The 25,946-nt window shown below is 41.6% G+C and overlaps 1 protein-coding gene and 1 long non-coding RNA gene across 2 annotated transcripts in view; one reads left to right on the top strand and one right to left on the bottom strand.

The window, feature by feature from the left end:
• LOC147584120 (uncharacterized) overlaps positions 1-25,946 on the top strand; it is a 124,379-nt gene that overhangs the window by 21,757 nt on the left and 76,676 nt on the right. The gene's annotated exons all lie outside the window — the stretch shown is intronic.
• Positions 17,852-19,283, bottom strand: HSPB3 (heat shock protein family B (small) member 3). The gene has a single exon (XM_086678771.1). The coding sequence runs from the start codon at positions 19,089-19,091 to the stop codon at positions 18,618-18,620; it is 474 nt and encodes a 157-aa protein (XP_086534897.1). The 5' UTR covers positions 19,092-19,283; the 3' UTR covers positions 17,852-18,617.

The following is a 25,946-nucleotide window of genomic DNA, read 5'->3' as shown; positions in this document are numbered from 1 at the left end:
AAATTCAGTCCCATCCTCTGAGAACCAGCCTGAGTCCCACTTCTGTGAAAGTCTCTCCCATTGCTCCAGCCTACTCCAAACTCTCCTTTCTGAAAACATTTGTATGGTAGGTCCACACCATACAAATTAGCAGTGAATTGTTTTTGTGAGTCAGTGTGTTCTGTTGGGGTTTCCAGGGGTCCCCCCAATAAATAGCTCTCTGCTTTTCAAACTGAGTTCTCAATAAATGAAGAACTATATCAAGAGGTTTGCAGGTAGAGCCCACATTATCACCTTTATTTTTGGCTGAGCTGAATTGTAGGATATACTATTGAGTGATGGTCCAGTGGGCCTCTGACTGCATGGGGAAATGTATCTTTTCCTCATGTAGTTGCCCCCAAAGCTACTCCACTCCAGGGAAATCAGCCCACCTCTACCACAGACGACAAGCATGTGAGTGCCAGTGGTATATTTAAGGAAAAGTCCTCCTCCTACAAACCAAGAAGTGGGATAAAACACCCCCACCACCAATCCCGCAAGGACTTTTGATGCAAACTGTTAAACTCTTTGAGGGCAGGACCTATATCTTAAGCCTCTCATGCAGTCTCTGTACTACTGAGAAAGATGTGCACATAACAGCTATTCACTAATAATAAGTTCAGGCTGTGTTCTAATCACTTTCCATATATGAGCTTAATCAGTCCTTATAACAACCCTACAAAGTAGCTGGTATTAACACTCATGTTTCATAGATGAAGAAACTGAGGCATAGAGTTCACAGTGTCAATAAGTGGTAAATCTGGAATTTAGACAAGTTGGGCTTCAGAATTCATGCTTTTAATCACTATCTGATACTGCTGTGATTGAATTTCAAGGGCAATAGTGTTGGTAGAAATGGGGATTGTGAGAGATCAGAGCTGGTTGGGAACAGCTCTGATAATAGCAAGTTAAGGGAACGATAATAGCAAGTTAAGGGATGGTGACTGACATCTAATACTTAGAATCACTGGAGAAGGGTCTATGGCACATTTACTTTTTTCTAAACTATCAGAAATCCTGTGAAATAACTAAATTATGTACTACTACATGAACTTGGAAGGAACTCTGTGAATTCATTCCACTGAACTACTGACATAATTTCTTTATGTAATACTTAATCAGGAGCACAAAAATGAATCAAAGAGGCTCACACTTGATTGAAAAAGAAATAGTTTCTGGCTCTATGACTTTATTGCTCATATGATTAAACTATAATTTGTATTTTAATAGACAAGGAGGTTTTTCTTTATTGTGGTACAGGATGATGTGAAAGTTAAAATCCTTTCCAGATATTAATTATATTTCACCTTATAGCTTTACATTGTATTTCCATGATCAATTGCAGTCTGAATCGAAAGAAAGAAAGAAAGAAAGAAAGAAAGAAAGAAAGAAAGAAAGAAAGAAAGAAAGAAAGAAAGAAAAGAAAGAATAGAAAGAATAGAAAATAGCCTTCATGTATTTTGCCTGTGTACCACTAGAGGACACTATCTAGTCTTGTATCCCTAAGTGTTTTGCTTTGTTTCCTGTGTGTTTAAGGAGGCGAGGCGTGAAAGGAACTAACATTCTGTTGCAGGTTTATTATCGTGAAGTCATCTAAAGTAGACATAAATTTCAAATCAAACCTGCTGATATGCTTTATTTGATGGTGACCACTGTTCCTTCAGTGCCTACTACAGGCACCATTCTGTGCCAGGTGCTTTAGGTATATTACCTGTGAATTACACAGCATTAGCCTTATTTCACAGGTGAGGTGAGGCAATTGGAGATCAGGAAAGTCATATACCTTCCCCATGGTCACACAGTTGCACAACAAGGACTTAATTTAAGCTGTGAACCCAGACTAGGATTGAATAAAAAAAAGAAAATTTCCATAATGCCAGTAACTGATTTCCTGACCAGAGGCCCAAAGAAGTTATTCCATCTAATAGAGCATTTGGCAGTTCAGTTTGATGATGGGACATTATAAGGAGTGTAGGATAAATACCAGCAACAACTCTGAATGTCATTTACAGCTAAATAGAGTCCAACAAAACAGCTAGCTAGATTGCTTTTTTTAAATTCCACTTAATCTGATTAGTCCCCACCCTGTTTGCTTAAATGTGATGTAATAATTTAAGGGCCAGATATAACAAGATGGTTTAGTTCATAAAGGAACTATATTTATACTTTAGGCCTGTGGGTGACTGTCATCAACTAATTTTTTTGGGTGATCCTGACATAAGTGTTTATGCCTAGGAAAGGGGCCATTTTTACATGTAACATCGATGGATCTTGATAGTATTATTTCTGGTATGAAATTGTGCTATAATTCATTTTCCCACAAACATGGCTATATTTAGCAGTGATTTGCATTAAATTTATCCCATATACTAAATAATGACTCCATAGAAATCGATCAGGCCTGCACTTTATGCTATCAGAGTTAATATCAGTTCCAGTATTGTCCTGAATCTTCACCTGTTAATTAAGATCATAATGAGCTTAGAATTATTCATTATAATACCCGTACATTTCCTGGTCTAGGATCTGTTTAATAAGCAGCTTCTATTATTTTCATATGAGGAAACGGAAAATTTCAGTCCTGATGGTACCAATTATATATAGAAAAAGGAATCCAGATTCATCCTGTATGAAACACATCCCCAAGATGAAACTACTTAAACCTTAATCTTCAAGGATATGAATAAAGAGCACATACTATCTATCTGTGAGATACAGGACTAAGACTTATGTTTGTTCTGTAACCTTAGCCTACCAAGCCATTTCTATATTAAGTTTGTTCAATGGAAAGTCATAGAGCTAAAAAAAATCTAGAAAAAAAAATACAAGGAAACTTGGAAGCTTTATATTAATTTCACATATATTCCAAACACTCATTTCAATTGAGTTAGACATCGGGCAACTTTCAGCAAAGAAATATCTTAGACTTGCATCAGATTTTTAATTCCCCTTCTCCTCTGGAATCTTGGAGCAGCTGTCCTCCCCAAATGAGCCAAATGAGTTAATGTAGGTTTGTTTTTTAAATTACCCCCTATTCCAGTGATAAATAAGCCAGTTAATTCCATTAACTAAAAGCCTCTGAAAGAGAGTGACAGCATCTAAGGATTTTTAAATCTGTCTGTAGAAGCACAGCCTGCCATGCAGAGCAGGTCTATCACAGTATTGGTGGAAGAAGTAGACTCAGGCACGCACAGGAGACAGACCCAACTATAGTCTGTTTTGTTTCCCAACTTTCCAAGGCCTTGGGCCTCTCTCTTGGGCCTGAGATTTATCCTTTCTTATTCAAAGCAACAGTTGTCATGTTTGACAGAAGCAAGATCCAGGTCATAGCAGATCAGGTGACTGGAAGTTCCAGGATCTGTGTCAGGATTTCCCATGAGGTCGTAGGCAAGCTATCCACTAGGGCCATGGTCCTCTGAGGTGCCTGGAGCATCCACTTCGCTGTTGGTAGAAGGCTTCAGTTTCTCACTACCTAAGCTGTTCCATAAGGTTATTCATGCCATGGCAATAACTGCTGTGTCAAAATCCCCTCTTCCATAGAATGTGGACTTCCTTAATGATTTTAGCCCAATGCTATAACTTTTCAGTCACTCTCAGTTTTTTTTTTTTTTTCCCAAGTTTATTTATTTTTGGGACAGAGAGACACAGAGCATGAACAGGGAAGGGGCAGAGAGAGAGGGAGACACAGAATCGGAAACAGGCTCCAGGCTCCGAGCCATCAGCCCAGAGCCCGACGCGGGGCTCGAACTCACGGACCGCGAGATCGTGACCTGGCTGAAGTCGGACGCTTAACCGATTGCGCCACCCAGGCGCCCCAGTCACTCTCAGTTTTTAGAAGAGTTACTGATGGCTGTTAAAACAATGACTTTCTATCTTCAAGATCCAGTGATTTGTTTCAAACCTCTACTTTCATATGCAGTTAATGGCTGTCTTCTGTCCCACCTCCTGTCCTAATCCCTACAGCAAAATGGGGGTGTGGATGTGGTCCAGCTCACACACACCTACCAGTGTTATTCCATCACATACCTTACAGATAATGGCCAGGGAGGAGGGATAAGAAAGGGAGTAGTGCCCTGTGGGACCCAGCTCATTGTCCTTGTGCTCAGTGTGGACAGATGGAGACTGACAATGTCATCTGACAAGTGATTTGCTCCCCAGAAGCAGCTCAAGGTACTAGGGGCCCCTTATGAAAGGGATTCATTCTCAATTTCAGGCCCAGCTCTCGAGCTGGCAGCCCGGTGTCCTATTCCTCTGATATGTACCCCTTTTCACCCAATACTGTGCTTTCCCAGATAAAACCAGAGCTCTAAATATGATCTACTCACCCCAGCCAACTCCTAGGTCTTCAGGATTATGTATGATCCATCTTCCAAATCTCTTGGGCTTTGAGTGGGGTCAGTCTTGCCCCTGCAGTCCCCCCTCTATGCCATCTCTTCCAATATCCTTATCCTCTTATCCTCTACCCTGATAGCACAGGAACTGGACAGTGAGCCTAGCACCCCATAACTATCCAGACAGAGACTGAAACCCCCAAACCTATGAGCAGTCCTGTTGATAGCTCCCTCCCTTGACTTCGAGGAGGAGAAGCAACCCAGACCCACCCCTGCCCTCGTTTGGGGAATAAACAGTTCTACATGAGTGGTGTACTTCTACAAAAGGCAACAGCCTTCTCCCTTTCGACCTCATAGTAGGGTATGAGATGGTGGTGCTGGTTCTGCTTCCTGGTTCCTCTTAGGCCCTGTTGAGGGATAAAAGGCTCAACAGCTCTCTTCTTAGCAATTTAGAATGTGGGGTCTTTAGTCCACTTGATCCTCAGCTGTGAGCTTTAGGTCTGTGTTAGTCACCAATACTCAGCAGCTGTTACCCGTGTTTAACATTAATCATCTTTCCCCCTAGCCGCACTCTGATCCTTCACTGCCTATCTTGGATGGTGATGTTTCCCTGTAGGGTGATCACTTCCCCAGGGATAAGGGACCTGTTTCAGTATAAAACCATGATACTCCTTGGCAAATGGGAAAGTTTGATCACTCGATCTCCTAATTTCCATGACTCCAACCACAACCTGTGAGTAATTCAATTCCTTCTCTATCTTCATTGCTTCTGCTCTGTTAATTAATTATGCTTCCTCTACATCTAACAGCTGTGTATCTATGCGCCCCCGTTTTTCATTCTGCAACTATCTAAACTTCTGCTAGTGATTCTGAACCTTGGTTTCTCATTGGAATCACCAGGACAGTTTAGAAACCTCTGACATCTGGATCCCATCTCCAGAGATTCTGATTCAAATGGTTTAGGGTTGGCCCTGAAAATTTACCAGGTGATTATCATGTCTATTATCCCACGTGAACTACTACCACTGATGATGATCTTCCCAGCTTAAGTCATCCTTTTCTCATCCGTCCTTCACACTGCAGCCAGAGTTCTCTTTCTAAAACACCAGGCTAATTATGTCACAGCCCTGCTTAAGACTCCCCTGTGGGCCCCCACTGCCTTGAGGCTAAAGCTCAAACTCCTCAGCAAGACAGAAGGGGAGCAGCGCATGGGAGACACAGCAGGAGAGGCAGGCAGGAGCCCAATCATGTAGGACCTCGAACCCTTGGGCTAAACTACTTACACTGCTTCACACCCCCCCATGCTCTATGGCAACACCATCTGTTGTTCATTTAAAAACTACTTACTGAGCACCTACTATATGCAAGGCATTAGAGATACACAGGTCATAAAACAATCCTCATCCTTATCCTCCAGAGCTAGTAGACTAGATCATAAAGTGACCACAGCCACAGCCCTCAGCCCATGTAGAACTGACCATGCCCTTCTTTGTACCTACCTTGTAACCTGAATATGCTTCTACACTAATATCTGTAACCCTTATTAAAGCTCTTTGTTCATATGTATGTAACTTTTAAAAAGCCTTTGTGTAAGTGCCTTGAGGTCAATAATTATAGTGCTTCCATTGTTGTATCTGCAACACCGAATATAGTGCCCAGTATGTAGCAAATGTTCAATCAGCAGTTTCCCAAATGAAAGCCAGGAAGGATGGTGTAGTCTGACTTCCCACATAACTGTGTTAGAGTCCTGAATTCCACTTCCTTCATCCGTTAATAATCTCACAGTTCTATGCTTTCCACAAGAATGAATGAATTCTAAAAGAATTAATCATGTATTCAGAATGGTCTAAGTTAATTTGTCAAACAGGCATTGTGTGTGCCTGGAAGCAGGAATCCTCTCTCGCAGGGGAAGTGAAGGGATGACCAACTTATTCTTCATATGGCTCCTAAAAATAAAATAATACCTCAAGTCATCAGTTAAAATCTTAGCAGAGATTAGCTACATTTTAGTATGGCCTTCTACCAGGATACTGGCACAATCGAACACAATCTGAAGATAAAAAAGGAACAGTACTTTTAATAGTAGAAAGATATGGTGAAGCTTGTTTTGGTCAGGAGTTGTAGCCCCTTACTTGTGTAATTAGGAGGACTAGAAGGAGCCACAGAAAATCTTAGGCTCTGCTAAGCCCCTGATGGAACTTGCACTGGGAATTCCCAGACCCTGCAATCCAGACTGGTGGGACTCAGCCTTGACAATGCTTCCCAGGAGCAGGGAGAGCCATGCTGTTGCCCTCTTAGCCTCTCCTCCTGAGTTGTCAGTTACTCTGGAATACACTTCATTATCAGTACCATAGTTTTTATTCAATTCAAACTCCTCAGTGCAAAGAGTGTCCTATTTTCTCCAGGAGTAGGGCATAGATTACTCTGGGCTGTATACAAACCTCACAGCCTGTAGCTCTAAAGACCCAACTGAGTCTCTCACACGATCTCCAAAGTCTCCTTGACTCACATACTTGTCTCTGGTCCTTCGGGTCATCTGAATCTCGCCAATAATTGGTTAACACCTTTATATGTTTTATTCGCATTTGCATTTTCTCCCAACACTTGATAATTTAAAAACTGCAGCCACACAGTTGAGTACTACCTAGTGTAGTTACTCCTCCCCTAAACTTAGTACCAATATATTCTTTCCCCAGGTTACTGGTTAAGTAGAGAGATCAACTATCCTGGTCATCCTGGGCCTGAGTGGGTTTTGTACAGAGAACTGAGACGGTTGGTCATCCTGTACCAGGCGTCTGGCCTGTAAGAGCCAAGGAGTAATTCAGCGACTCTAGGTGAAAAACTGGGAGGGAGTAAATGCTACAGAGAAAATGAAAGAAAGGGAAGCAGATGGGCAGAAAGTAAACACAGGGGGGAAATTAAGGCATTTATGGAAGAGGAGAATACAAGAAGAAAAACAAAGTAAGATAGAACCCAAGGCAAATGAAACCTCACCGATATAGGAACTGGTTAAAAACATCTGGGAACCACCATAGAGAGAGTAGAGATAGAAACTAAGGACAAGCACTGTGCATGCCATGTTGATGAGCAGTGAAGAGAAAGGAAATGAAGAATAAGACTTGTTAAAACATATCTTTCCATACATAGTTATTTCTTTTCTTTTAGCATGTCCATTCTGGAAAGAACAGTGTACGTCTTTCCCTAGTGTTATATTTAAAACATAGTATTGTGTAACGTTTGAAGAAAATAATAGCAGGACTAAATCACTTAAAATAATTACCTGCATGGAAGCAGTTCTCCCTTATCCCCTCAAAGAGGGTGTTATCTGCTGGAAAATGACCAGATCAGCCTATATTCAGTCTAGCTCCTTAGGATATCTATATTGTTAAGTTAACAAACATTAATCAAGTGTCGAAGTGATCTGTAGAGTTCCATTTAAAATTCTAAGCAATGTTATCCTGTTTTCAGTGTTTTACTTCTGTGTGTTGTGTGTGTTGGCTCGAGCACTGCGTGATATTTAGTGTCCTTGGCTCCAGGGCACTAAATGCTGAGAGGCACCCAGGCATAGGTGGAGAGCCATTTCCAATTTGCCCCATCATAAACATCTCTGGGGACAGCAACCAATTACAGATTCAAGGGCACCTCACCCTCCACCTGACTCAGAATCTCTATTGGAGAGACCTGGAAATCCATATAAGAGTGTCGGGTGATTTCTTAAAGTCAGACAAATTTAGAAAACAGTGACTAGGCCCTGCATCCCTTTTCCTTAATTTGTCAATGTGACCCCAACTGCTTTTGGTCAGCCAGAATTTGGTTACAGTCTGGGGACACCTGACAAGCGCCCCCCACTCCCACCTCACCCCACCCCCCAGTCTCTGCAATGCCAGTGAATAAGAACAAAAGAAATTTGTCACTGAATAAGGTTGACAGGTAAGAGAGACAAGAACTAAGCTCAGTCTCCCATCTTAACTAGAAATGTTCCAGATGGGAATATTGTCTCCAAAAACTTATATGCCTTAAATGACTTCTTATTCATTGTACTCAAAAGATTATTCTACAATTCATTTCTTATAATGACAAAGCTTTTTTTTTTTTTAATTTTTTTTTTCAACGTTTATTTATTTTTGGGACAGAGAGAGACAGAGCATGAACGGGGGAGGGCAGAGAGAGAGGGAGACACAGAATCGGAAACAGGCTCCAGGCTCTGAGCCATCAGCCCAGAGCCTGACACGGGGCTCGAACTCACGGACCGCGAGATCGTGACCAGGCTGAAGTCGGACGCTTAACCGACTGCGCCACCCAGGCGCCCCATGACAAAGCTTTTTATCTTGCCATAGGTGTGCCTTTGGAAAAATACACTTTTGCATACTAATTCATAGTGCAATGTGAAGTTTTTTAAGATTTGGCTTCATAAGCAAAAAATAGACTTGTAGAATTTTAGGAATAACCAAGCAGACCTTAGAAATGGGCAGTGATACTGAGCCACTGATGAAGCTTTTTATTGTTTTAATTGTATGTTTTAGTTTCTTTATGAAAGATAAAGTCAGGATGTGTCCAATTAACCTGCGTAGAAAACATGTCCATGGGAATGTTCTCAAAGATACTTACAATACATGAAATAATGGCTCTCATTTACTGATGTCAGGCATTGTGAAAGTACCTTACATTTTATAGGGTGACCAACCATCTCAAGCTGCTCAGAATGTCCCAAACTTAGCACTCAAAATCTTGCATCCCAAGAAACTCCTCAGGCCTGGGCAAACCAGGCCTACTGGTCACCCTTACATCTTCATCTCACTTAATCTTCAGAACAACCCTATGTGGTAGGTACTAGAATTATCCCCATTTCACAGACGAGGAAACTGAGGCATTAGGGTGTTTTGCAAACTAACCCAAATTACCAGCCTAGAAAGCTGCAGAATTGGTACTCAAACCCCTGTTTTTTGCTACATTTATTTGCTTTCAGAGTCTACTTTGCTAATTACTCTGGGTTTTGTTTTGTTTTGGTTTGGTTTGGTTTTTTTTTTTTTTTTTTTTTTGCCAGGAAGCTACAATCCTTAGAGGTTCAGTTATTTCTTCCTTGTCCCGGGGATAAAGTTTATTTATGGACTTAGCACCAAAAGAGCTTATTTAGAATTTCGTGGCAAATTAAAAATCAGTTTTATTCCACAAGAAATTAATTGTATCCCATTCAACAGCAACAGAGAATTAAAGCCACACTGAGTTTTCTAAGACTTTGAATGGTGCTTGGAGATCTGGGCTTGAGGAGACAAAACAAGGGCACAGGGAAATTCCACCCTCTTGAAGGGCAGTGTTTCAGGAGAATGGTATGTGCCTGACAGCTGCTTTGAGGAGCATAGCAACGCCAGTGTAGCATTTCACAGAGGGAAGTGATGGTGGCTGTCTCATCCAGTGGAGTCCACCAGGGTAGGGAAGAAAGGTGATATGCTTTCCTGGCCTGCTGTTCAGCCAAGACAGCACATTTGATTTTCCTCACTAAGAAACTCTGAGCTTAATTGAAGTTCTGGCTGCATCTACAGTTCAAATTGGAAAAATAATTTGCAGTGCACTGAAATTGCAATTTTTCAGAAAATCTTTTGGGCTTATTGCATTTTATAGAATCATAACTTCTTAAGATTGTTGGTCCTGTAAGTTCTGATTTCTTTGGAATAACTCAGTAGAGATGGGATATGTACATCAAATGAGTAAGAACACTTGCTTTCTGCCGATATTGTAACATCCTTTCTAGGTACAGCCAGGACTTTATTTCAAGACACTATGCCGATCATTTACTAAATGCTACATTTGTAGAAAAATGTAAACTGTATTTACTGTTTCTTTCCTAATTATTAAACAATTTGTTTTCTGTATTTCTACAGTGAAATATAAAGACTCTAAAATCCCAACTATATAATCACTTCTGACATTTTTAGATTACCCTTTGATTCTTCTCTGTGTATAATAAATTACGGCATATCTATATGACAGAGTACAACACTGCCATGAAAATCATGTCCTAAAAAAAACATATTGACATGAAAATATGCCCACTGAAATTAAAGGTGGGAATTTTGTGCACCTTTTGTAACTTGCTTCTGTCCTTAATTTTAGTGAGCATTTTTCCACTCCATTCAATATTTTTCTAGATGATTTTTAATGGTAGAATAGAATTTTATAATATGGATAGACTGTAGTTTGCTTAACAAATTACTTATATTTCCAATACTTCAAATTAAAGAATGCCTGACACATTTTTGTGCAAGGTTTTATTGTATTATTAGAATAGATTCTTTAATTCTTGTTCTGTCACTCTAAAATTATATCAAGAACCTTAATACTACCAACAGAAAGAGAAACAAACCAGGAGCTAGTAGGGTTTTTGTTGTTGTTGTTGTTATTGTTTACAATATTCAGCAACATTGAAAGTCATGCTTTTTGGTCTCAAACATAGACAGAATTAAATTCAAAGCGTCGCAAATCTTTTTTAATTCATAAAGTCTCCTTCTATGTTTTCCTGCTTTTTGTTGTTGTCTTCTTGTTTGTTTGTTTAAACAGGGCCTTTCTCATGCCACAAGAAAGATATTATAGGTGAAGACATCATTCAGAGTTCTAGAGGGAAACAAAAGGCATACTCAGCTTGGATTTTTTAAAAAATCTATAATAAAGGGATGATTTACAGAGATGTGAGCAGGGCTGAGAAAACAACAAAAACGCTGAGACACTAAGATGTTATGATTTCTGATAAGAAATACATATTTTGTCTTCATCCCAGTTTCTAGCCCCTAAAACCCTTGGAATTTTCTTAAAGTTGAGTACTTCAGAGGTGTCTTTTGTTATGCTAATGGTGACTGTTGGAAAGCCCTTAAGTAACCTAAGGATGGGGGCTTGTTGCCAGGAGAGCCAACTCTGTGGTTAGTGGGCTGGAACTTCCAATCCCACCCAGGAACCTCTAAGTAGCGTAGAGGGGCCAGAGATTGAATTCAGTTCATCCATGACCGATGAGTTAATCGAGCATGCCTATGTAATGACGCCTCATAAAAACCCAAAAGGATGTGTTCACAGAGTGTCTGGGTTGGTGAACACCTGGAGATTTGGGGAAAGTGGTGCACCTGGCGAGGTCATGGAAGCTCCACACTCTTTCCCTGTATCCAGCCCTGTGCATCCCTTCCATCTGGCTCTTCCTGATTACATTCTTTTATAATAAACTGGTAATCTACTAAACAAAATGTTTCTCTGAGTTCTGTGAGCCACTGTAGCAAATTAACCGAATCCAGGGAGTGGGTCTTTGGACCCTCTAATCTATGGCCAGTCAGTCAAAAGTATAGGTGAGAACTTGGGTTTGTGATTGGTATCTGAAATGGGGGGAGGAGGGCAGTCTTGTGGGACTGAACACTTGGCCTGTGGGATCCGATGCTCTCTCTGGGTAGATAGTATTAGAATTGAGTTGAATTATGGGACACCAAGCTGGTGTCCTAGAATGGCTTGGTGGTATCAGAAAAAAAAAAAAACAAAAACCACACATTAAAATTGGTGTACAATTGTAGGCACCTAGAGAGCAGTAATGGTGGGAAGCCATTACCCTATTGAGCCTGAAGGAATATAGGGAAGGGAGACAGAACTACTTGGTCAATTTGGGCTAGAGCAGGGGAGGGGGGGGGAAGGGGGGGGCTGCTCATCACAGCTGTACATCAGAGGGAGGCAGCCTCTGCCAGAACCTGGCACCAAAGCGGAAAGAGTCAGAGAAAAAAATGCCCCAATCTCTCTGTCATTCTACATGCTGCTGTCTTGCTTGTGCCTTCCATTGGGTGAATCCAACCTGAACTCAGAGGGCAGTCCCCTGGGGCACAGAACAGGGCTGAGGCGAAATAACTGTTCATCCACAATTTTAATACCTCCTAATATTATTCAAGAATGAAGCAGTGTGATACAGACTGAGATTTTTCCATGTACAGACCCTTGCAAAAATAACAAGGTGCCTTGGGAAGAGAAAGAAACCCAGAAGGTAAACTGTGGAAAACAATAAAGAGAAGCACACAAATTCATAAAAAAAATTTTTTAGTACTGAGATTTTAACAATCGATAGTTAAAGGTAAAACTAATATTAACAATGGCAGCAAGATGGGGAAGGGGATTCAGTGGGTTGTAAGGACACAAATATTCTTCAAACACCCAGGAGAAGGATAGAAACATTAAATTATTTTTTAAGTGTTTATTTATTTTGAGAGAGAGAGAGAGAGAGAGAGAGAGAGAGAGAGAGAGAGAGCACAAGCAGGGGAGAGGCAAAGAGAGAGGGAGAGAGGGAATCCCAAGCAAGCTCCACCCTATTATTGCAGAGCCCGACATGGGGCTCTAACCAAAGGAAGTGTGAGATTATGACCTGAGCCAAAACCAAGAGTCAGACTCTTAACCGACTGAGGCACCCAGGCACCCCCAAAAATATTAAATAATTTAAAATGTCTATGTTTTTATGCTTTTATTATTTTCCTTCAAACATGTATACTAACCTATGAATTTTCTAACAACGTTTACATTTTAACACCTTAAAGGTGAAGAGAAAAAAACAAGGATATAAGCTTAGAAAACTTGATAATCCAAAGACAGAAAAGGAAAAAAAACTCAAAGGGAAATCATGATAAATACACACAGTAAGAAATACATCTAAATATTTCATGCAGTAAGAACTGAGCTCAATTCATTTATTAGATTATCAGATTATATTTTAAAAATCAAGCTACATGCTACTGCTTCTAAGAAACAAACTTAAAACAAAGGTACATTGAATATGTAATAAAAAAGATGTCATGCAAAGCATGAAACAAAAAATGATATTATCGGCAAAACAATTTAATGGTAAAAGCATTACATGGAGATAGAGTGGGCCTACATAATAATATAGGATATAATCCAATTGAGAGAAATCACAAATGTATAATCACATGACAACATAACCTGGAAATATACAAAAGAAAAAATGGACCAAAATTTTTTTTAATTTTAAACTGTCCTTTCATACTGAAGGATTTTTAAACGCCAATCTGTGTGTTTCTATTTGCCACAAACAGCCAAAAAAAGGAAGGACAGGTGAACCAACAAAATTGCAAATACATATATATGTGTGTGTGTGTGTGTGTGTGTGTGTATCTACACACTCCAAATAGAGAATTTGTATATAAATATACACACACTCTATAAATTATTTTCACATATATATGGTACATTTTTTAAAATAATTATGCATCAGGTCATGAAAAAAATCTCAACAAATTACAAAGAATGGGATCATAGAGACCATTTTGTCTTACTGCAATAGATTTTCCTTGTATTTGTCCTTGAAGTTAGAAGACATTAATACATAGGATTTTATAAGTATATTGCATATATACATGCATGCTCTTGTGTATTAAACAATGCTGAGGATATGTAGAAGAAAACATTTACTTAGCAGCATATATTACTTAGCAGCATATATTTTTCAAATTTAAAATACTGCCTCATATTTTGGGGAGGACATCTGGCTAACTCAGTTGCTAAGACAGAGTTATTTTCAACATGTAATATGTGAGCTGTAAATTAGCATACCAAACCAACATTTTTATTCTTTTTTCCAACTAATTATTTGAGAATCTCTGAAGAAACAGTAGTAAACTAGTCACAAATATTTTTGTTAAGCTTGAGGAAATGATTTGAGGTGTTTTGATTTTTTTCCACTGATGTTGTATACCATTTGTGGGGTTTTTTTAATGTTTATTTATTTTTGAGAGAGACAGACAGAAAGACAGAGCGTGAGTGGGGAAGGGGCAGAGAGAGAGGGAGACAAAGAATCCGAAGTAAGTTCCAGGCTCTGAGCTGTCAGCACAGAGCCCCACGCAGGGCTTGAGCCCAGGAACCAAGAGGTCATGACCTGAGCCAAAGTCGGACGTTTAACCGACTGAGCCACCCAGGCACCACACCATTTGTGTTTTTTAAAATCACAATGACCACTGACAGCAATTCTCAGATCATCACCAGTAGGTGAGAAGTAAGGCAAGGGCACGTTCAGGATTCCAGTGCGGTTCGGACTCAGGGAGGTCAATGGGAACTAAAGTCTTCAATGACTTCTGGGCTCCCAGGATACAAGATGACAGCTTAAAACAAAAACAAAACTTTGATCCACAATCTACAGGAAAAGAAAAATCCTGGAGAGGTTTAAGAGAACTGATTTTTACACTTAAGCAAGTAAAAAATTAGATAAAAATATAAGATGATATTAGAATCCCTAAATTTTGAAAGCAGTCTGGGGTACATAGGCAATATGCTGTAGGCCTGTGTGATTTGCCTGGCTCCCCCTTCCTGCAGTTCTAGATTTGGGGTCCCGGTGGATACAAACCCTGTGTGCCTTTCCATCTGCCTTCTCTTTTCTGAGGGTGTCACCTGCCTCCCAGACCACGGTGCTGCCACCAGAGCCATTGCCAAGTCTCCCAAGGTGACTGGAAGCCAAGTTGAAACCCCGAGCCTGTGTTTCTCACCCGGAGTGAGCCCCGACCATGCTAGGTCATCCTTCTGCTCCCGGCATGGATGAAATGTCACACCGTGGGGCATGGGGTCTGGTTTTCTGAGCAGCCGCTAAGAGGTTGGGCGATGTACCCCAGAAGTGCAGGAGAGTCTACACCCTGTGAGCTAAAGGGGAAACAGGAAATAGTAGGGGCTGGGGCAAGCAAATTCCCTCTTCTTTCTTTCCTGTAGATTGCTTTAAGATTTTATTTCTTCCCAAAGATCTTCGGGAGAAGTTCCAGGTACTAAACCAACATCCTTGCCAAGAGCCTGCTGAGTCTCTTCATAGCTCATTGTGAAGTGGGGGCCAGCATGGCAACACATCACCTCACGTTGCTTCCCTTTTTTTTTTCTTGCCTCTTTCCCCCCTAACTTCTCACTTTTACCAGTCTGGGTGTGCCCTTCCCAAATAGAATGCCAGCACTTCATTCCTTGTCTCAGGCTGTATTTTGTAGGACAGGTTTTTCTAAGAGAGCTATAACAAGAGTATTCACTTTACAGGAGTGCTGGATAGTTTTCTCCTTGCCCCCAGGAGTCACTCTCCACCTTTTTCCCACCCTGCCCTCTGCCCTGGGAGGCCTGTTGAACTGTATCAACAGGGTGCCCGCACCTTCTGGTTATCACTTAAGTCCCAATAGGGTGCCCTGGTGGGAGATTAGAGGGAGAAAGTATTTATTCTTCTAGCACCTGAGAGAGGTCACCTGGGGCTGGTTGTGTCCCTCATATGAAAGTCACAGCTGGTGGTCTTCTCCGTCTGACTTTCTTGATCTCTGAGACAAGCTTCCTCCTGCCATTTCTTTGGACCCAGGGGATATAACAGCTCCACCCTGCTACCCTCAGATTATACCCTATCCCTTGCAACTCTTCTTCACCCTGCCCACTCCTTTGGAATGTATCTCTTTATAAGTAAGTCACTCCAATTTGAATGATTTCAGTTTTGACATTGTTACCTGTTTCCTGTTGGGACCAGTAGTGAAAAGGAATGGTTAAATTAGAATACTGTTTATCTTTGTTGGAATAGTGCATAGCCATTACAAATCGGTTAATATTTGGTAGTAAAAGCAAGTGATGCACTTAAAAAAAAAAATCACTTAAGAAGTCAAACAGTAATGGGACACCTGGGTGGCTCAGTCAATCCCTCAGTGTAGGTTTGGGATTCTCTGTCTTTCTCCCTCTCTCTCTGCCTTTCCCTAGCTCTCATGCACCTGCTTGCTCATTGTCTCTCTCTCTCTCTCTCTCTCTCTCTCAAAATAAACTTTAAAAAAAAAGGAAGAAGTCAAGCAGTCAGAGTTCTGGCAGGAATCAGAATTCCGTCACCTGAAAGGACTTTAATGAAGAGACCATTTATGGGAAAGTGGACAAGTAAAGAGAAGCAGTAGGGGATGGTGAAGCACCCAGGACAAGAAAGGCAGAAAACATTGCCACCCCAAATGCCGAAGGGACAGAAGGAAGAAACTGTTAAGACGCCTGAGCCCAGCACAAGTGGGAGCCCTGGAGGAGTGGCCACCTCTCCAGAGGTGTAATCATCGAGGGACACAGGCCTGCCAACACCTCATCTGTGGCAGGTTGACAGAAGGATATGCCCTCCCCTTTCTCCCCTCCTACCCACTGATCTTCTGTCACTGGCTCACTGTCAGCACTCCCATTGGCTGAACCTAGTTGAAACAAGAATGATGTGGCCCATCGGGGTCAGCCTGCTTGGGCTCAGAGTGGGGCCGACGAAGGCAAAGGATGGGTTTGGTTGGCACAAAGTGAGGCAGGCAACAGACAGTAAACAGGACTACTGGGATATCAAACTCCATGGAAATATAATCTTGTGAAAAGCAATACATGTATTTATGCGTAGGGGAAGACTGAACTAGAAATTTCACATAGCAACTTCATGATAATAAAAGAGTAAGAAATATTTTTTATTTGTTATAGTGTTTCGTATATTTTCCAAATCAAAAAAATTGGCTGCATAATACTTTAAAATTTATCTTAGAAACAAATAAAGACTAATTGGAGGATGTGATTATTTTAGTATTCATTTTTAAAGGAAAAGTTTCTCTCAGTGGCTCCTCGTGGTAAGAATTTTACTTCCCGAATTTTCCCAGAAGTAGGACCTCATCTAGAGTAAGGTTAAGGCCAAATGAGAGGGGTTTTTTGTTGGTTGGTTGGTTGGTTCTTTTCTCAAAGCACTAGTTGGTTTTCACACCATCCTGCCAAACATTGCGAAAGAATAATCTAGTGTGGGACAAATGGTATCCCAGCTCTAATCATATTAGTAGAGGTAATCCCAATAACTACGATTATCTTTGTAACGTAGCGGAGCTGGTCCGTGATAGTCACTTGGTCAAACAAAATTTCTTAGAGTTAGATGCACAGACCTCAGTGGATAAACATTAACATACAGCTTCATAATTCTTTCAGTTTAATTATATTGTAAACAAATGTCTCGGATCACATTTGTTGTCAAAACTACTTTTAGAACTGTTTGATTTTTCTATTGCTCCGTATCTCTCCTGTTTTCACCAGAACTACACGCCATGCACCATGGAGTAGCACAGGGGTGCTGTCAGTGGCCTGAGTCTGCCCTGGCTCTTTCCACACCCAGCCTCTTCTATTCCCAGAGCCGTGCACAGACTCCCCGGCAGCACATGGTGGGTGCAGGGTAAAGGCGGCTACTTCCTCCCGAGGAGTATTTAGCGTGTGCAGAATGAGATAGCAAATGTTTGGAATGACCCAGAGACCAGCTGTTGATGGCAGTACTCCTACTAAAGCAAATCCTGAACTCCAACGTCTCAGCCCTTCCCTTCAGCTGAAGCAGCACTCGGCAGTGCACTGTAGAAACTTAGCCCCCTGTGGGAGCCCAGGCCTGGGAACCTCCCCGACCTGCCAGGCTATTTAAAGCCGAGGATTATGCAGAGAGAGCAGATGCAGTACATTTTGCCGTCTTCTGAAATCTAAACTTTTAAACAGCATCAAAGAACACAGATTAAAACTCTTTAATTCAGTAATTGTACTTTTAAAAGTGGTTTCTCAATACGAACTTATAAGGGTAGGAGTCAACACATATCTTTGTACAATCGCATAAATATCCACAGAACATATGCTGTTGTCAAAAATACATTCAAATAGGATTCAGTTCATCTTTTTTAAAATGGGGTACATATTTAGAGCTTTTTAAAAATAAAATTCATATCTGAACATTCCAATATTATGTTTAAGGCAGTGACAGCTGTAGTGAATCATAAATATATTTCAGATCCAATTTCGAAGTACTGTATTTTAACCTTCACACTCTATATTTACAAAGTTCCACTTCAATTAAAATTCATGGAGAAGAAGAGCTTGTCCAAGTGAAGGGAATCACAGCTTTTTTTTAGCAATATAAAGAGTCTTCATAAAATGGATAAGATATCAGTATGGTTCTTTTGCCATCAATTATTACAGAAGCAGATTCTGTGGCATTGTTGGAGTAACAAGGAAATAATTCCGAGTCTTCACTAGTCTGAAACCCACCTCCTAAACTGTCACTGTTTCGGGTGTAAGAATAACATCGCTTTGAACGGTAGGAACATTTAACAATTTTCCTCTCTGAGGGAGAACAACAAAAACAACCACAACATACCAGGAACTATGTCTCTACTTTTAATCTTCACAAAACCCATTTCAAATGTGGTTAATACAAACATTCCCTGTGGTACCATTGGCTGAATTCTAATCTTCCTGGAGCTGTGAGAACAGGAATTGATGTCAATTAGTCCCAACTGGATCCTTTACTTCCACCACCAGAATTCCATCGTGACAGAGGATGGCAGACAAATCTTTGGTCTCAATGCCATCTGGCAGCTTATACTGACGGGTGAAGCTTCTTGAGATAAAACCATGCTCATCCATTCTGGTTCCGTGCTGAGCCTTGATCAGCAGCCAGCCTTCGAAGGTCTGAATGATGATATCCTCGGGGAGGAACTGGACCACGTCCAGCAGGATCTGGAAGCGGGACTTGCCTTCTTGGGTCGGCATCTCCACCACTGAGTCCACCCGAGGAGCCTGGGCCGCCCTGGCTTTGCTCACGTCCACCGTGGTTGGCCCCGGCAGCGCGTATAAAGCATGATCCAGCCTGCAGTCTTCCAAACCTCGAGCTTCAAACTCCTCCTCGTAGCGCACCGGAGTCTCTATGAGGTGCCTCAAGATGATTTTTGCCATGGTCGGAGTCAAAGCCAGCATTGAACCGCTTCGCTTCGGTCTATGTGCCGTCAGGAGCAAACCCTCGCAGTTGCCTACTGACTGGATTATCAGTCGCAACGGCTCTTCGCTTGGAACCCTGCGCAGACGCAACTACTTAATTAGGCCTGCATCCTACCGCCGCACACCCACTCTTGTCTTTTCACACGCGCTGACAATGAACGGCTATTTATAGGGTATGGTTCAAAGTTGCATTTAGCACACGGCCGGCTGAAGCTGCCCAGGCAAGGATCGCCCTTACATTCTCAGCTATCCTTGGCAAATGTGTCTGCTTTGCTTACCTCAAGAGAAAAGGAGAATTAGAATCAGAAACAGCATTTACAGAATTTCTGACTGTCTGTCCTTGTGAACTGCAGTGATCTAAGGGACTGTGACTTCTTACCATAGTCCAGAGATGTGTATTCATAATATGAGCTAAGACTTCTGTCTCCCTTGTCTCCAAGTGCAAAGCTGGGAGGGATGAATGTAGCTATAGTTGACTAGGAATTAAGATACACAGACACATATTCAAATTTCAGACATTCACCAAACTCTCAGCCCTCTGTCCTACACATTTTCTTTCCTTTCATCTTTTTCATCACTTGTCCTGAAGGGACATCTGAGCCAAGTCATCTGGGTTTATTATATTTGACTCATCAAAAATGAGATCAGTCGACTAAGTTAGATAATGATGTCAAACCTCAGATGGGGGTTGAGTGGGGCATAGAATGAGGAACTTAGTAATGAAAATAAAGCCACAGGGGAGAGGAAAATGTTAAAGCGTTGAACTACTTGATAGTTAGGCCCAGAAAGCTAAGGATGAGTCTACTTGTAGCTCCGCTATTAAAGTGGCAAAAATAAATGACCCATAATTTCTTAACGATCACACCCTTTATATTCAACTTATATTGAAAAAGAATGAGGCAACTTTTTACCCACTGCTGGAGAAGGATCTCCAAAATGTGCTAAGTAAAAACAGCATATGATATGCTACTATTTATGGGGTTTTGTTTTTGTTTTTGTTTTTTGTATAAGTAGGTATTTGCTTATATAAATAGAATCTCTCTAAAAGATATGTGGCTGAAGCCGGGGCTACCTCATGCAATGGTGACAGTGATTGGGAGGAAGGGGCTGGAGGGAGATTGGCTTTTCACTATGAACACATTTGTGCTTTTTATTCTAACAGTGTGTTTAACGTACAAATGCACAAGAAGGCTTAAAATATAGAAAACTTCCACTCCACGGAGGTTAGTATTTTCTAGATCAGGTAGACTCAGGAATAACTTTCCTTAAAAATCATATCCATTTTCTGGGGGGCCTGGGTGACTCAGTCAGTTAAATGTCCGATTTCGGCTCAGGTCATGATCTCATGGCTCGTGGGTTCGAGCTCCGTGCTGACAGTTCGGAGCCTGGAGCCTGCCTCGGAGTCTATGTCCCCCTGTCTCTCTGCCTCTTCCCTGCTCTCACTCTGTCTCTCTGTCTTTTTGTCTCTGTCTCTTGTCTCTCTCTCTCTCTAAAATAAATAACGTTAAAATAAATCACATCCATTTTCTTAGAATGAAAGAAAGATTTTTAAAAAATGAAACTTCAGAAAACAGGAGGGAATGATCTCCCTTAGCTCCTTTTTATTACTCTGAAAACCTCCACAGACATTTTGGTGGGTACTTAAGAACATGCCCTAATAATGCTGTGCACATTCAGCTTTTTTCACCTGCACTTTACAGGTTGGTGGCCCTGGAGGGAAAAATGTACTCTTTTAGACATGTCAACATCCTCTGACTCATAAAATATTGAGAGGTGTTTTCATCAGCGCTGCTCTGAGAGGTAAGAATTGAGCTCATTGCCCGTGGCAGGAAATAGACAAGATAATAAGGATTTGGCTTTAAAATACTAGACATAGTCATGGCAAAATTGAGAAAAAGATACAGAGATTTTTCATATAACCCCTGCCCGCATACGTGCACAGCCTCCCCCATTGTCAGCATCCCCCACCAGAGAGGTACATTTGTTACAACTGGTGAATCCACATTGACACATCAGGATCACCCAAAGTCCACAGTGGACATTAGGGTTTGCTCTTGGTGTGGTACATTATGTGCATTTAGAAAAATGTGTAATGGCATGTATCCACTCTTATGGTATCATACAGAGGAGCTTCAACTGCCCTAAAAATCTTCTGTGCTCTATCTGTTCATCCCTCCCTCCCCCAACCCTGCTCTAAAAAACTGCTGTAAAAAAGAAAGCCTATTTAAAAAATTAAAACTGAAAATCTTAAAACTAAAACTGCCTAAAAAATAAACTCTTAAAAAAATTCTGTTAGGGTGGTCAGAGGAAAATGTATCCAATTAATCTTACAGTTTCTTGCCTCCAGGGACCTCTAAAATAGGCAAGGAGGACCGGATGTGAGTGGTGTTTCCATGTGGGATTGTGTGAGTTGCCTGGGTTAGGCATGAGCATCTGATGCAACATCCAAGACTTCTCCCAGCATTTTCCAAAAACTGCCCTTTGACCCTGCCCACCCCAGAATTGCCCCCCACTCCTCATCAACTACCTTGGCCCTTTCTCCCTCTGGAGAATCTACCAGGCTTCCAAACTGGTCTTTCTGCCCCAACTCTTGCCCTACTGTCTCTCGGCCATGGGTTTTTTTGTTTTTGTTTTTTCTATAAATACAGTCTAGTACTATTTTCTCTTCCTTGTGATTTTCCTAATAACATTTTCTTTTCTCTAGCTTACTTTATTGTACCAACACAGTATAATAGGTACAACATGCAAAATATGTGTTAATCGGCTGTTTATGTTATGGGTAAGGCTTCCAGTCAACAGAAGGCTATTAGTAGTTAAGTTTTGGGGGAGTCAAAAGTTATACTTGGATTTTCAACTGTGCAGGTTATTGGCACCCCTAACACCCCAGCTATTCAAGGCTCAGCAGTACTTGGTCCCTGCTGACCTCCTCCTCACCTCTCTCCCTTGATCCTATGATTCGCCCACACTGTCTGTCCTTGAATACTACAGTTTGTTTCTTCCTCAGGCTTGTTGTGCTGGAGTCCCTTTTTCTTTGAAAGTTCCACTCTCAGAATGTCTCAAGGTTGCCCTTTTTGTACCATTCAGGCTTCAGGTCAAAGGTCATCTCTTCAGACAGGCCTTTCCTGACCATCCAGTAGGATCTTCCATCTGTCACTCCATTACAGTACTCTATTTTTATCTTCATCACCATTACCAGTATGTAAAGCCATCCTACTTATGAATTTATATTCCAGTTGGGGAAGGCAGACAATAGCAGTTTGAGGTCAGAAACATAGGGTTCATGGAGCACCTGGGTGGCTCAGTCGGTTAAGTGTCTGACTTCGGCTCAGGTCATGATCTCCTGGTTTGTGAGTTGGAGCCCTGCATCACACATCAGACTGTTCTGACAGCTCAGAGACTGGAGCCTGCTTCGGATTCTGTGTCTCCTTCTCTCTCTCTGCCCCTCCCCAACTTGCACTCTGTCTCTCTCTCTCTCACTCTCAAAAATAAACTTAAAAAAAAATAAAAGAAACTTAGGGTTCGCTACTGTATCCCCAGCACCTAAGATAGTGCCTGGAAAACTATAGGGAAAAAAACGTCAAACTGCTACAGACTTTGTACTTATTTCAGTTGGCCCTTGATGCCACTGGGCCATCCTTCTGTGTACTTCGACCAGCTTCTCCTATTTCTCCAAAGTGGATACTGCAAATGTCTTCCACTCCTCAGGCTTTCCCTTGGGTACTGGTCTCACTCTCCCAGATGAAATGACTTCCCCTGAGGCCCTTCTACGTTGATACCCAGACATGTCAGAAAGAGAGGAGCCTCTTTGCCTTGCTTATGATTCCCTTGTCCCCTCCCCCCTCCTCTGGGCTTTCATCCAGCCAGTTACCCCTTCCTGGGTATTCTCCAGTCTCTCAGAATCCATGCTCCATCAGCCTGAAATCAAGTGTGCCCCATCTTTTTAAAACAAGACCTCCTAGACCTTCTGTCACCTTTGAGCTGGTTATTCTCATCCCTTCACAGCCCATGTCCTTGGATTTGTGGTCTGTATTCAGTTGTCACCCTCCACACTGCTGCAGAGTGACTTTTGCCCTACCACCGACTCTGCCCTTGGTTAGGTCGGTCAGCCTCATTGCTAAGTCTGTACTTCACCTTTACCTTCCTTCACCTATTCAGCATTTGACATAAGCTTCTCATCAGGAAAGAGTGCACTGTTGTTTTTTTTTCTTAGCCCTTTCAAGAGGACCAGCAGAGTTTTATTCAATTCCATGCATTCTCTATGGGGGCAATGTCACCCACAAGGGGACAAAAATTGGTCCTTATAGAGAAAAAATTGCATATAATTTAAGATTATGTAAAATTTTAGCCATTAGATAATGGTTCCTGGCCCTCCAAAGGCCCACAGAACACAAACAGACACATGGTGTATCTGTGATATTAAATTTTCATGGGGGAGAAGGATGAGAATTGGATGAAAAAAATGTTTTAAAATACCCTGGGGGGGGGGTGCTGCAATAATAAAACAGGTGGGAAAGAGTGCCGTAGTCGGCTTCATGAATTGCTCATCCAGACCCCCATGCATAGGGGCTCATTTGAGGAGTCCAGTAACAGCTAGGCTTGGAGTCTAAGAAGTTTCCCTAGAAAGAGCGGTCTCTCAACCTGGATGAGAGGGATGATGGAGTGGGGCAGATGAAGCTTTGGGCAGGGAAGGTAAGGGGGGAGTTGGAGTGTTCCCTGCAACAGAGTGGCATGTTGCAGGACCTGGAGCCAGAATTCTGTGATTGCAGGACACAAAGGACTCTGTGTGGCTTCAGTGCAGAATCCAGGGGACAAAGTGGGAACATGAGGCTGGAGAGGTGAGCGTGGAAGGACTTGTGTGTCATTTTTGTTGGGACAAAATAACATTTTCAAAGCTGCTTGAATTTTTACCAGTTGCTCTAGGAGTGAACCAGAATTCTGGGGGTGCTTTCTTCAAGTTTTTTATTTAAAGTCTAGTTAGTTAACAGACAGTGTTATATTGGCTTCAGGCGTAGAACTTAGTGATTCCTCACTTACAGACAACACCCAGTGCTCATCCTGACAAGTGCCCTCCTTAGTGCCCATCACCCATCTAGCCCATCCCCCATCTAGCCCATCCCCCACCCGCCTCCCTACATCACCTCTGTTTGTTCTCAATTATAAGAGTTTCTTATTGTTTGTTTCCCTCTCTTTTTTTTCCCCTTCCCACAAGTTCATCTTTTCTGTTTCTTAAATTCCACATATGAATGAAATCATGTATTTGTCTTTCTCTGCCTGACTTATTTCACTTTGCATAATACACTCTGCTCCATCCATATCATTGCATATGGCAAGATTGCATTCCTTTTGATGACTAAGTAATATTCTAGTGTGTGTGTGTGTGTGTGTGTGTGTGTGTGTGTGTGTACATCTTTATCCATTCATCAGTTGATGGACATTTTTTGTCTCTTTAAAATCAAAAGTCCTGCTGAAGATTTTTGTTTTGTTTTGTTTTACTTCCAAATTAAAGTTTAAGTTCTATTCTAGAATATAGGAGTTACCTTCATTAAGACCAAAATAAGTGCCTTTTTTACTTTTTTTTTTTTTTTTTGCTTTTTTTACTTCCTACTTTTCTGACTGGACCCACAATAAGAAATATAGTTAGCACCTCCACCCAATGAACACACATGTGCACGTACTGGCACAAAACACTTTGCTTTACTACATGTGATACAGTCTGATGGTCTCTATTCAATTCCATTTAGCTTAACACTGAGCCTTGCAACTCACTAAGTTGATTTCAGTACCCCCAGTTGGTCATAAACCACAGTTTGGAAAACAGTTAACTTTTTATGTTATTAAGCAAGGTGGTTTACCATCTTTATGGGATGAATTACTTCTCTGCAGAGACTGTGATGGTCTGAACTGGTTTTTCTCCCACAGCGGTGGTGAGACATTGAGGAGGTAGGGAAGTGAGAAGTAAGGCAAGGTCAAACAGCATGGCTCATGTCAAAGGATAAAGAGGTTAAGGAAGATAAGAATGGAAGCATAGATTTAGGAGCAAGGGTGTCTCTGACGTAACTAAGGGGAGAGTCAGAGGCAAGGTAGGGGCAGAAGTGAAAGTCCAGTGGGTCGGGGGGTGAATATTGCATACAGACTACAATTTCAAGAAGCCAGGTGGGAGGGGTTGGAAATAATTTCCTTGAGGCTGACATAAGCTCTGAAAGGCTTGTTTTGTTTCAATAAGATGCTTTTAAGAAAATTGACCAATAGTCTGCTGGAAAGGAGAGAGCTGGTTGGCAAGGGTTTCTGAGGGGGCATGGCTGATAGAGCTGAGAACTAGATGGCCAATATCATGTCTTAAACATTTCTTTAGAAGAATTCATGAACAAGGTTTTGTTCCACATTGGAGCCTGCTATCAACCAGGCTTTGGGGGAATTAAGAAAAGGGGCTGTATGCATGCTTTGGGTAAACCAGAGCCAAGGACCTCTGCTGCCTGGAGAAGCAGTCATGAGATGACAACAGACTGTAGCAGCAGTCTGGAAGGAGATAAAGGGATGGACACATTGGAACATGCACCCAGGATGTTTGAAGGGATATTTGACTGGACCTCTTTACAATCTTGTAGGCTGGAGTCAGCTCTGCAGTGTTAGCTTTGGAGCCAAACTCCCATTAGGGAGTTTATACTTTATATAGGAGCCATAAGAAGCACTATTACATTTTAACAGGGTTTGAGAGGCCAGAGAAGGCAGTCTTCCTAAGACACAGCTTAGATGGCATCATCCTTCCTCTGATCAAGTACTTGCAGTGGTTTAAAGCTCTCTTATGGGAAAACTGTTGCAGTCATACAATCTGAT

The sequence above is a fragment of the Puma concolor genome, chromosome A1 (genome assembly GCF_028749965.1).
Source record: "Puma concolor isolate L17-30 chromosome A1, mPumCon1.1.hap2, whole genome shotgun sequence".
Lineage (NCBI taxonomy): Eukaryota > Metazoa > Chordata > Mammalia > Carnivora > Felidae > Puma > Puma concolor.
The sequence above is the reverse complement of the archived record's forward strand: the minus strand, read 5'-3'. Positions and strand labels throughout refer to the sequence as shown.

Excerpts from the sequence above, each read along its gene's own strand:
- HSPB3 (XM_086678771.1), bottom strand. The coding sequence starts at position 19,091 with ATGCTGGCTTTGACTCCGACCATGGCAAAAATCATCTTGAGGCACCTC.